This window comes from Equus asinus, chromosome 17, assembly GCF_041296235.1.
Source record: "Equus asinus isolate D_3611 breed Donkey chromosome 17, EquAss-T2T_v2, whole genome shotgun sequence".
Lineage (NCBI taxonomy): Eukaryota > Metazoa > Chordata > Mammalia > Perissodactyla > Equidae > Equus > Equus asinus.
In genome coordinates, this window is record NC_091806.1 from 40,614,804 (window position 1) to 40,628,206 (window position 13,403).

The 13,403-nt window shown below is 47.9% G+C and overlaps 1 protein-coding gene across 3 annotated transcripts in view; it reads right to left on the reverse strand.

Moving 5' to 3' along the window:
* Positions 1 to 13,403, reverse strand: part of AHNAK (AHNAK nucleoprotein) — a 138,332-nt gene that overhangs the window by 73,117 nt on the left and 51,812 nt on the right. Inside the window, exon 6 of one of the 3 annotated variants that reach the window (XM_070488001.1) lies at positions 7,069 to 9,996. The exons of the other annotated variants lie outside the window; for them this stretch is intronic. Within the exon in view, the coding sequence (XP_070344102.1) occupies positions 9,956 to 9,996 (41 nt within the window). The 3' untranslated portion in view covers positions 7,069 to 9,955. Of the gene's footprint in view, positions 1 to 7,068; positions 9,997 to 13,403 lie in introns of those variants that run through there. 3 annotated transcript variants of the gene reach the window in all.

Here is a 13,403-nt window from a genome sequence, read left to right on the forward strand (position 1 = left end):
CAGATTTCTATACACCCAGCCATGTACTTGGCATCTCCCCTTGGCTGTCTATTAAGTATCTCAAATTTAGCATGTCCAAAACCAAACTTTTGGGGGGCCAGCCCCCTGGCTGAGTGGTTAAGTTCCTGCGCTCCCCTTCGGTGGCTCAGGGTTTTGCCAGTTCCGATCCCGGGCGAGGACATGGCACTGCTCATCAGGCCATGCTGAGGCAGCATCCCACATAGCACAACCAGAAGGACCTACAACTAGAATATACAACTATGTACTGGAGGCTTTGGGGAGAAGAAATAAAAGAAGAAGAAGATTGACAATAGATGTTAGCTCAGGTGACTCTCTTTAAAAAAAAACAAACTGAATTTTTGGTTTTTCTTTCCTAGATCATTTTCTCCTGGTTTCCCCAACTCAGTAAATGGCAAGGCCATTTAGCCAGTTGTTCAGGCCAAAACCATAGAAGTCATCCTTGATTTCTCTCTCACTCCTGCCCCCATATATCTGATCCATCAGCAGTTTTCATCAGCTCTACATTCAAGATATTTCCTCCTCCTCTGCCAACCGTTATCATGCCTTGCTTTTCTAGAATGTTCCAAGGACTTGGTCTTGTTCATTGCTATCCCCAGGGCCTGGAACATAATAGGCATGCCATAAATACTTGTCAGATTGATGAATAAAATAAAACCTTATTAATCCAAACACTCCCTTGATTGAGAATTCGTGATCACTGAAACAGAGGCTACTGAGCAGTTTAACAGCATAATTAAGATAAGGGAGGGCTTTAACTATGTGGGATGATAAATTGTTTACATACAACATGCCTGTTAATTATGAATCATGTGTATACTCGTTATGGTCCCCTAGTTTCTCTTTTAAAAGATCTGGTTTACTTGGTGGTTATGCAAAGCCTAGGTCCTTCCTCACAACCTGATTCAATACATTTAAAGCACATCCTTGAAAATATTATAATTGCATTTCTTCAAAAGAAAATGCATATTCTACAGTTCGAACTTTGCAGTGATGTCATCAGAAAGCACACACTATAAACACCTTAAATTCTCGACGCTTGTAATCTCCACCACGGCGAGCCCAGCGTTCCAAAAATGCATCTTGAAACACTCAAGCCTTTTGACGCTGAGGAAAGCATGTCAGAAGCTGTAATTGTTTGAAAAAGAGAGATGGACACTCTCTCAGGCAGTTCCCAACATACCCAGCTAAAACTTGAAGCAGCGCCTGTCTTCCATATATATTTGGGGGCCCAAATTGCCATTTTCCCCGTCAAATTGTTGCATAGGATTTGCTCCTGTGCAGTTCAGTTCAGCTCAGCAAACACTTCCTGAAGCCTGAGTTACACCTCGGCTGCCGAGGGCTCAAAGAAGAGTAAACAGCACATGGTTTCTACCCTCCAGAATCTTCTCCCATTGTGGGACAATTATATGAGTTGTATTAATTATATTGGGATTATATTCATATAACCAGATTATAATAACAGCTATGGTTGAGTGGTGCATAGGGTGCTATGTGGGTACAGGTGAAGGAACAGGTAATTCCAGAGGGGAAAAGATGTTAGGGACAGAGAAGGTGACACATGAAACCTTCACAAAGTGGACAACATGGAGAAAGCAGAAAGCACAATTCATCCAGGTCTGAGTGCTGGATCATAAAGCAAAAATTACGTGGAAAAACCGCATAGGGTTTAGAGAATAACTCCTGTACTGGACCTCTGGTTTCCAGCCACCAAAAGCCTGAGAGCCGAGAAATGTAAAACTCAGCTAACCATCCAAATGCTTTGTCACGCAGCCACACAGGGAGGCTCCAGGGCTGATCCTAGGGGCCGATGGGGGGTCATCCCAGGAGGGCAAGGTCAATAATTTTGTGAATGCCCGTTTATATCAGATCATCAGCTCCCACCAACCTTCATCTCTCATCTCTTTGTCTTTCAGGGAATAAACAAAGCTCTTAAATAGCCAAATTGTTCATAATAATCCCATGCTTACCCAGCTGGTGAATTTCAATAGACTAAATAGAAAATAAAAGATCCTGCGCCTGCAGTCCCTCTGGACGCAGCCCCTCCTACCGGACAACCTCCTCCACCCGTGGTCAGCCCCTGCAGGTTAAAAGAACTCCTGACTGTATTTACACCAATACAGGAGAAGGATGTGGGAGGGACTTCTGTTGGACAAAAGCTTCAGCCTCCTGCAGCCGCAGGGATGAGGACAGAGGTGTCAGTGGCACCAGGAGAGGCCAGCTGTCCTGGGAGGAGTGCTTTCTGACTGCACACTCAGTCCAAGCAACCCCAGAGCAGAGTTTCTCAACAGTGACCCTTTAAATATTTTGCACTGGGTAATGCTTTGTTGTGGGAGGCTGTGCTGTGCACTTGTTTAGTGGCATCCCCACTAAACTGATGTCTCAGTCAGTACGGGCTCTTATGACAAAGATGCCATGGACTGGGTGGCTTAGACTACAGAAATTTATCTCACAGTTCCGGAAGCTGGAAGATGAGATCAGAGTGCCAGCATGGTGGGTTTGCAGACAACTGCTTTCTCGCTGTATCTTCACATGACAGAGAGAGAGAGAGGATGCTAGCTCTCTGGGTTTCTTCTGAGGGCACTAATTCCATCGGGGGTGGTCCACCCTCATGACCTAACTAGCCCCCAAAGGCCCCCATATCCAAATAGCATCACGGTAGAGGTTAGGGCTTCAACATATCAATTGTGGGGGGAGAGGCACAAACATTGAGTCTTCAACATCTATTTCTACCCACTAGATGCCAGTAGGAAATCACTCTCCTACCCCAGTGGTGACAACCAGCTGTAACCAAGCATTGCCAAATATCCCCCGGGAGGGATATCGCCCCCAGTCGAGAACCACTCCCCTCAAGGACAAGGCAGGGACAAAGGTGGGGAGAACCCCCGTATGAACCAGACATTGGGGAACACAGGGACACAGTGGGGATGGAGGGGTTTGGCCAGGGTGCCTGTGGTCCCAGAGAGGCTGGCGGTTACATCATTCAGGGTGCCGGAGAGCCCTGTGATGACCCTGTGGGGGGCAAGCGGCGGTGGGCTCCTCCAAGGCCCTCCTTTGAGAGAGGGTAAGGTCTTTCAGTTGAGGGAGAAGAAACACTGGTAAAATCTAGGTCCAGCTCCACATCCACAGGGAAAAAATCAAGGGCTTTCTAAAGTTAAAAAGCGGTTTACATCTAACTTTTTGGCAGAGAGAGAAAACTTTGAACTTTCAGTAAGAAGGGGCAACATCTTTTGTTAATAAATGTGTAACTTGCACAGCCAGAGGCACTCAAACTAGAATATACAACTATGCACTGGGGAGGATTTGGGGAGAAGAAGAAGGAAATAAATAAATAAATAAAAAGAAATGTGTGACTTGCATTTACCTGGGCCACCCCATTCTGGGCTTAAGGTTGGGGCCGTTTTGAGAGTAATAACGTGGATGTCAATGACTCTTGCCTCTGACAGCTATGGTGGGGGCCCGATCTCCTCCAAGACCTACTCCTTACACACACACACACACACACACACACACACACACAATTACTCTTGGAAGTCCTCAGATAGCTCCTCACATGTCTGCCTGAGCAGACGCAATTTGCTCCCCTGAAGGGTCGGCCATTATTTCCGCCACAGTGTCTCCCTCTGCTGATGGTCACCATCCTCACCCCACTGCTTGCTGAGCTTCCAGAAGACCTCGCTGCTGCTCTCAGGGCCCCCACACCAGCTACCTCCTTCAGCTACTGGATCTCTGCCGCCAGGCAGGGCTGCACCTCCGCCATCTGCAAGGACACAACCATTCTGCTGGGCACCACAGTGTTATGCCAGGAACTAGGCCAAAGCCACACGATACCTCTTGGGTCCTCAATGCACCAAAGACGCCCCACCCTCCTTGTCCAGGTAAGCAAAACACCTCTTTGTCTGCCTCTGGCCACAAATACAAAAGCATCATTTCTCAGTCCCATTGTCTTACAAAGACTGTGGTACAGCCACCCTTCCATGTTGTGACTCACAGCCCCCTTGTCTCCACAGGACTCAAGTGGGAGACAGGAAGACAGATCTGAGGGCCCCACATCAGGCAGCATGCAGAACGATCCTCCCGCTGCAACAGCTGAGCCTGACTCTGTCTTCCCTTCTAGGAACTTGTCTACCAGAAAACCCCTCCATCCCTCTAGCAACTAGGCTTCCAGTGGCTGCCCCACTCCCTCACAAGACAAGCCTGAAATCCAGCAGAGGGTGCAGCATGGGCTCCAGCTGGTAAGCGACCACCCAGCCATGCGCCCACTCGCTACCCATGCTGTCTATACACGCGGCTGGAAGTCCTCGGCCTCCTTTCCCCATCTCATTACCATGAAAAAACAAAGAAGTCAGGAAAATCACACCCCAAGTAGAAGCCTGCATGAGTTATCATGGATATTTATTGGCTGCTTACTCTGTGCCAAGCACTGCTCTCAGCCCTTTACATGAATTCTCTCGTTTAATCCTTACAACAGACCTATGCGGTAGGTACTATACTATACATGGGGGAAACGAGGCACAGAGACCTGTGGAGACCTGCCCAGGGCCAGGCAGTCAATAGGGGGCAGAGCGGACATGTACCGGGGTCTGCTGCAGGGGGTGGGAGGAGTGTGGGCGTGACCATTGCAGTGCGCGCATGCACACAGGCCTATTCCACCCGCGCCTGAGCTCCATTCAGTGGCAGTTAGGAGAAAGAGAAATTAAGAAGAAAGGGGAGCCAAGGAAGGAAAGAAGAGCATGAAGAAAGAGAGGGAGAGATGAGACAGCCGGGAAGGGGGGAAAGGTAGAGAAGGCCCATCTGACCATGCTCCCTGGGGTGGGTTAGGAGCCTCCTCCAGAGGAAGTACACACCATCTCCTGGTCGAGGCAAAGGCTTGGCTCCATATCCAATCCTTCTGTGCCCACAGGTCCCCTTTCCCACATCTTCTGACCCACTCGCCTGCCCTGACTCCCACGCCATCAACACCATTTGCCTCTAGACCCAAAGTGGGATCTGGCCCCTGCTTCTCAGGGGTGCCTCCTCTTGAGTTGACACATGTGGCTCTCACCCACCACCCCCCTCCGATTTTTCTCACCTCCTGTGGCCCCTACACACCCCATCCCACCCAGGCTCCTTCCCTGCTCCGGCCTTCTCTTGTCAGCTCCTCACCCTGGCCTTTAACCCACAGCTCGTGGACCCTCTGAACTAACCAGTCCACACCACTGTCCCTCCCTGTCCTTCCATCTTGAGCTCTTAAGCTTTGGTCAACACCCCACTGTAAGCAATACCTGGCAGGAACCAGATGTCACCCACCCCGGGCCCCTCCGTCACCATCGCCCTCACTGCCCTCTTCCTGCCTCTCAGCCCACACTCCCTGACTCATCCCAGCCCTCAAAGCCTGTGCCAGGATGGCATTTCCCCTCACCCTCCTCGCAGCCTCTACCAGAATTTCTCAAAGAGCGGTCCAGACACCTACATGAGGATTACCAGGGGCCCTTGTTTAAAATGCTGTGACAGTGAAATAAGCCAGACACAAAAGGACACAAACTGTATAAGTCCACTCATAGAGGTCCTTAGAGCAGACAAATTCAGAGACAGAAAGTAGAGGGGTGGTTGCCAGGGGCTGGGGGCAGGGGGATGGGGAGTTGGTGTTTAATGAGCACAGAGTTTCAGTTTGGGAAGATGAGAAAGTTCTAGAGATGGATGGTGGTGATGGTGGCACGACAGTGTGAACACACTTAATGCCACTGAACTGGAGACCTAACAATGGTTAAAATGGTAAATTTTCTATTAAGTATATTTTACCACAATAAAAAAAAAATCCAATGCAAAATCGGGATCTTGGGAGCCGTGCAAGGAAACCTACGTTTTTAAACAGCTCCCCAGAGGTTCTTAGGCCCTAGAAATGTGAGAACTGGGAATTGCTACTTCTTCTTAGCTGTGTAACCTCAGGAGAGTCCCGGAACCTAGGAGCCTCAATCTCCATATCTGGAAATGGACATAATACCGTCCTCACACAGTTCTTGTGCAGGTGACACGAGATGATGAATATAACGTGCAAGGGGCATGTGGTCGCTGCTCAACAAAAATGAATTTGATATTGTCAGTCCACAGACATTAACCAAGCAGCCCCTGCAAAGTACCAGGCCCGAGCTGGGTCCTTGGGATACAGCAATCAGCAGAGCCCGTTGAGTCCCGATGCTTTCAGACAGCAGGGGTCTCCCTTCTGCCACTCTCAGGCCACCTGAGAGCTACCTGCTAGGAATGAATACCTGGCAACATGTAAGGAGATTCCTGATGTCTCAGAGGCTGTGGTTATAATCTGGCGAAGGAAAGGGAGAGTTCCAGAGGGTAGGGGCAGGAAGAATCAGAGCACTTAAAAGGGAACCCTGACCCAGCCCAGGGTCAAGGCTTTCCTGAGCCGGTGAAGGCTGCACCAAATCCTGAAGGGTAATTGGCTTAGGGGGTGGCCAGGGCATTCCTGGCCAAAAAATTAACACGTGCAAAGGCCCTGAGGCCTCTAGTACATTTGAAGAGGAGCAGGAAGAGCTGGCTGTTGAGGGCTGGAGAATGTATTCCAAGAGGAAAAGAGAAGCCTGGTCAGATGGTTTTGCTCGAAGGTCTCCGGATCCCAGAGGCCCTCAGAAATCCACAGCCCTGGTGGGAACCAGCTTGGAACCTCTTTCAGTCACCTCTGCTCCAGGGAATTCCCCTCTACAGGAGACAATGTTATCTTAAAAGCACAAAGCTTTTGGCCTCCTTATCTCCTCAGCCGCTATTCCCTGTGGCTTCTTGGGATGGCCTCTTGCCTCTCACAGCCTCAGCCAGGCAGATCTGGTCAGCTGCACACATTCTATTCTTCTCAGGTAGAGCCCAGGGGCTGGGACGGGTGGGGCTTTGTCTCAGGGCCTCTTCACACTAAAACTGGACCCCTCTGGCTCCTGCCAGTGCTCCCCTCAGAGCTCCCCCACAGACCCTGGGCACGTAGTTATCAGCACTCACTTGGCCATTTTAAACACTTTCTAGAGCTCAGGAGAGGCGTTTTTCTTTTTCTTTTTTCTTTTTTTTTTTTTTGAGGAAGATTAGCCCTGAGCTAACATCTGCTGCTAATCCTCCTCTTTTTGCTGAGGAAGACTGGCCCTGAGCTAACACCTGTACCCATCTTCCTCTACTTTATACGTGGGACGCCTACCACAGCATGGCTTGCCGAGCGGTGCCATGTCCGCACCCGGGATCCTAACTGGCAAACCCCGGGCCGCCGAAGCAGAACGTGTGAACTTAACCGCTGAGCCACTGGGCCGGCCCCCAAGGCTTTTTCTTTTTTTCTCCTCTTTTACTTTTCCCAAATTGACCATGTTTAGAAAAGAGGAAAGCGTACATCAGTAGGAAAATCACTTTAAAAGAATACCTCCTAGGCCTTTTGGTGCACAAGTGTTTCACTAATGTTGACAGTTAAGATTACGAAGTGCGTCTACTTCGGCACTGACTGTAACAAGATGGCTGGGCAAATTTTTTAATAGCTTTATTTTTTTTACAGCGATCCATTTACTCTGGCGTTTTTGAGTCTGTAAAGCGGTAAGCGTGCTAAGGAATTACCTAAACAGTTCCATCAGGCCAAGCCTCGGGTACAAGGAGGCTTGGAAGGTTGCCAGACCGCTGGTGACTCTTTTGATTAAGATGTTTCCCTAAGAGCCTGTCGCCGTGCAGAGGGGGACATCCTGGCTGAGGACCAGGCCTCCATCCCTCCAGCGCAATGCCTCCCACTCCCTTCTTCCAATGTGCACGAGGCCGGAGCGTGACATCAAATTTCTCTTTCTAGAACCAGCTCTCCAAGTGGGTGACCCAGCCTTGCATGCAATCATGTCCTTTTCTCTGTTTTTGCTGTGAAACAATTTCTTGAAAGTACTCCAAAGTGGCTTTGGGAATATTCAAATCTCGACTGTTTTTCACTTCAATAAAAAATGACAGCAAATTTGGCTAGTACCGGGGGAGCCGGAATCCAGAGGAGATGGGGAGAAAACCCCAGCCCCTCTTGTGGCTTGATTCTGCTAGATTTGTAGGAGGGTATCACACCTTCTCTCCCCATTTCCAGCAGGAGGGCGGCAGGCAGGGTTTGCGAAGCCCTCCATCCACGCTTGTGCCTGCTGTGGGAGCAGGCTGGACCCAGTGGCCAGCTGTCCTGGACAGTGAGAGCCACAGAACCTTTTCTCTTGCCAATTTTGCCTCTCTTCTCCTTTCCAAATCCCTTAGTAACTGATACTTTAGGAATGGGAGAAAATAAAGCTGAAGGGTTAGATTAAATTATCAGTTGTGACAGAGCTCATTCTAGGTACAATGCAGAGGCTAATCAAACAAACGGGAGCCCCGACCTCTGTCCCCAAGCAGAGCCTTCCTTCCTGAACTCTCTGCTATGCAAGGAATTCTGCACGTAGTAAAAAAAAAAAAAATCTCCCTGGATTTCTGATCTGTCCAAGTGGGAATGCATGGCGTGGAGAAACACCGCTTGCCCAAGCAAGAACAGCCATGCACAGGAAAACAGTCCAGTAAACAATGTCCTAGACGTTTCCAGAAAACCCCAGAGGCTGCCTTCCATGGTAACAGTATGTAAGAACGACACAGCTGGTACAGCTGCTGGGCTGACCCTGCACCGTGAGGTAAGTTGGATGAGAAGGAAGGTGTTATCGGCTGAACTGTGTCCCCTAAAATCTCATGTGGAGAAGTCCTAACCTCCAGTACCTCAGAATGTGACTGTATTTGAAGATACGGTCTTTAAAGAAGTAATTAAGTTAAAATGAGGTCATTTGAGTGGGTCTTAAACCAATACGCCTGGTGTCCTTCTATCAGCAAGAAATAAGGACACAGACAGTTACAGAGGAAAGACCACGCAGAGACAGAGAGAAGACCATCATCTATAGACCCAGGAGAGAGGCCTCAAGAAATCAACCCTGCCGACACCTTGATCTTGGTCTTCTAGTCTCCAAAACCATGCAAACATAAATTCCTGTTGTTTAGCCTATAATAGTACCTATGGTCCTAGTACCTATGGTCTAGTACCTATATGGTACAAGTACCTATGGTCTATGGTACTTTGTTCTGGAGGCCCAAGCAAACTAACGCAGAAGACGTAGCTATAGAAAATTCACTGCCACCTATGTGAGCATCGCCCAGAATCAGCCCTGCCTGGAGCAGTAAGCTCATCTTCACATGGGATGTCCCATCACCTCACAAAATCCAAGAATGCATCCTGAGGCTGGAAGATACCAGCCCCATTCACTCTACCTTCAGAAACAAATTAAACTTAGAGTAGAGATGAGAGTTATTAAGAACTTGCAGGCGGGATGAAGACATCCTCCGATATAATGGTTGGTCACAACTGATTCACTAAGAAGGTTTATGCTACATTGATAGAAGTCCTTTAAAATCAAATCGCCAAAAAGGAAAAGAAGAGAATTAAAGAAAAGTGAGTCTGCTAAGTGTGTGGACAGTGGCGGTGTTTTTGTACTCGGCCAACATAGTTACATTTCCCAGAACTCTCTTCTCTATAGGTTCCTGGGTGGGGACTGGCGACAACAGAAAGGTGTGCAAGATTTGGAAGGCGCAAGTGAAGCATAGCTGTTTTATTATGCTCTGAAGCTCGTGTAGGGCAGACGCGGGGCAGCTCATGCTGTGCTGGCCCCCCTCGCTGGTGTTGGGCAGCCACTGGGCCCGCAGCTCCTCCAGCTCCTGGGCCAGGTGGGTATGGCTCTGGGGTGAAGGACTCCAACTTGTCCACAGGTCACCCACGTCATGGAGATCGCAGGTGGTGAGAGCACACATGTTCCAGTTCACCCCTCGTCTTTCCCACTCCACCTTCATCTTCTCTTCTGAGCTGGCGCAGCTGAGACACGGGGCATCTTACACAGACCGCAGAATCAGCTCCCCCAGCGTAGGAGCTCTGACCCAGTGATAAACCCCTTATTCTCTACGGCTCATTGACGTTCTGCTTCTCTGATCGAACCACAACTGATACGACAATGAATAGAAAAAAATCTATCTTAGTAGGCTATCCAAACAAGTAAGAGTTTAAGACAAACAACCTGAATGTGTCATAAACATTGAATTCTTTGTGGACTCACCCCTTGTGATACCAACTTAAGCCCACAAACAGTGAGATCTCAGCCCTTGGAGTCAACATTGTCCCTCTCGCCAGACTCCAAATCTCAAAGCCAACTGGATGCTGAACTCCCCCTCCCTGCTGCTGATCCCACCTGTGAATTCTCTCACATCACTCTCCCTTCCTTCCATTCCTCTTGCACCATCCTGGGCCTGACCTTCCGTGCTTCATTCCTGCCTCCACACCTCCTACCGTCAGACCTGCCATGGCCACCCCAAAACCTCCCCAAACCTCTGCTTCTAGCAAGTCAGCCTTCAACACTCTTCAAAGGCTATGTCCTCCCAGATCAAATCTAAACCCTCTGCCTAGATGCTAAGACCTTTTATAATCTGTCCCCACCCTACTGCCCCACCATCTTCACCATTGCTCCCCAATATGTGCCCTCTGCCAAGTGAGGTTAGTCTCTTCCCTGTTGGGGTCTGCCATGCCCACTCCATCTCTGGGCCATCACTCAGATTTGTCCCCATGCTGTCAGACCTTTCCTTCTTCAAGTCCTATCTCAAGGATTATCTCCCTCTCAAAGTCTCATCAAAGCCATGGGATATAGTATTTAAGAAAAAGGGACTCTGGAGCCAGCCAGTCTGGATTCAAATCCTGGCTTTGTGCTTCTCAGCTCTCTATGACTTTAGGCAAATCGCTTAATCTTTCTGTGCCTTAGATTCCTATAATACCACCTACCTCGTAGGGGTATTCTGAGGATTTAGCGAGTTAAGTCACATAAAGCATTTGTATCATGCCTGATGCATAGGCAGCGCTTGATAAGGGTCAGTTCTTACTTTAGTCTTATTTTTATTTTTATTATTACCCGACCATTCCAACCCTCTCCAATATTCTTTTCCCCTGAATTTCTACACCTGGTATAGCAGAGACTACGTCGCTCAAGCATTTAATTATAGTCCATCCTGTACTGTTTGCTGTGATTTCATGTGTAGCAAAGAAGAACAAAAACACTTTATCTGTAATCAGAACATCAATAAACAATAGCTTATTCATGAACATAAAATATTCCTCATTCCTAATGTGCAGAATAAGCAAGAGAATTTGCCCTGCTTCTTCCTGGCAGCATTTAACCCCTAAGAGACCTAGGAGGAAAAAAATGGGGACACACTGTCAGGTACATGAAGACACGAAAATGCCCACAAAATGGTGCTGAGCCTCATCCTCCTGGTGCATTTAATCACGAAAAAGATGACATTTTGAAAGACACAGTTTTCACGGCAAGAAGAGCTTCCTGGAGGGCGGCCTGGTCAGAGGCAGGGACCTCAGCCAGCATCTGCTCCTCCTGAAACTGAACAGCACCCAAGTTACCAGGGACCCCAGAGGCCCAAGACCAAAGGGGCCACTAGATGGCGACAGTTTCCAGGTGGGGTGGGTCCCAGACACTGTGCAGGCTCCCAGCCTTCCCTCCATGGGGCTTCTGGTTTACCACCCAGACCACTTAAGGGTCATAAATTAGTTTGCAGTCCAAGACAATACGGGAGTCTGTGACACTCAACTTTTTCACGTCTCTGTTTTTTCAGATACGAAAGGAAGGGACTGGTGGAACCAGAGGGCAGCTAACAAACCAGCCAGTTCTGGAATTGCACAGCATAGGGAATATAGCCAATAATATAGTCATAACGTTGTGTGGTGACAGATGGTAACTGGGCTTATCGTGGTGATCATTTCACAATGTATATAGATACCGAATCACATGATGTACACCTGAAACTAATAGGATATTGTATGTCAATTATACTTCAATAACAAAGAAGAAGAGCAGTGAGGGCCAGTAGATCTTTGCAAGCACTTGAGCTTTGCCCCAAGTGAGATGGGAGCAATGGAAGGTCATGAGCAAGGAATGACATTATGTGACTGATGGTTTAAAAGAGTTGAACCTGTTGCTGTGCTAAGAAGACACAAGAGGGTGACCAAGGCAGAAGAGAGAGACCACTTAGGAAACAATTGTCACAATCCAGGTGCGAGATGTAGTGGCTGAGGTCAGGGCAGTAGCTGTGGAGATGGGAGCAGTAACTAGATTCTGGATATGGAAGATCAGGCTGATGGGAATTGCTACAGGTCTAAATATTGGATGTAAAAGAATTAGAAGCATCCAGGATGACATCAAAGTTTTAGCCTGAACAACCAGAGAGTAGAGTTGACATTTATGGAGGGAAAGTCTGTGGGAGGTACTGGGGTGGGGGTACGGGAGAGAATTTTCCCACCAGGTGTTCAACCTCTGCTCTTGATTTATAAAGTCACCTTTGTGTGAAAGATGGACCATAGGATCCAGCAATTCCACTATTGGATATATACCGAAAAGAATTGAAAGTAGGCACTCAGACAGATATTTGTACACTCATCTTCATAGCAGCATTATTCACAATAGCCAAAAGTGGAGACAACCCAAATGTCCATCAATGGATGAATGAACAAACAAAATGTGGCATATACGTACAATGGAATATTATTCAGCCTTCAAAAGGAATGAAATTCTGACACATGCCACAATGTGGGTGAAACTTGAAGACCTTATGCTAAGTGAAGGAAGCCAGACACCAAAGGACAAATATTGTATGATTCCACTGATAGGAGGGACCAAAAGTCGTTAAATTCATAGAGATAGAAAACAGAATTGTGGTTGCCAGAGACTGGAGGGAGGGGGGAAGGAAAATTTATTGTTCGATGGGTCCAGAGTTTCCGTTTGGAAAGATGAAAATGTTCTGGAGATAGATAGTGGTGACGGTTGCACAACACTGTGAATGTCCTTAATCCCACTGAACTGTACACCTGAAAATGGTTAAAATGGTAGACTTTATGTCATACATATTTTTTAAAAAAATTTAAATAGTGATCTCACAGATTAGCCCACGGGCAAGGGCTCTATAAGCCTTTAGAGATTTATAAATACAAACTCAAATGAAAAAATATCCTAAAGTTTTCCCATGGTTAGCTGTGGGTACAGGAACATCTGCATCCATTTCACCAAGAGGCTTCAGAATAGGGAGCAGGAGGTCGGGGGTGGGGGGAGGCAGGCATGAAGCAGAAGCCTATTCTAGGCGGAAAGAACAACATGAAAGAGGATAGGACCGGAATAAGATGGTCAGAGATGCAAAGTGGGCAAAGAGGATTGAAACAACAGGAACAGGGACACTGTGGACCACAAATGGTGGGAGATGGGATGACAGCTTTGGTGACCAGGAAAAAGTCATCATGCTTAACCGTCCTGTGTGAAGCTGATAAAGGGGCATAATTACAACAGCTCATATTTATCGAG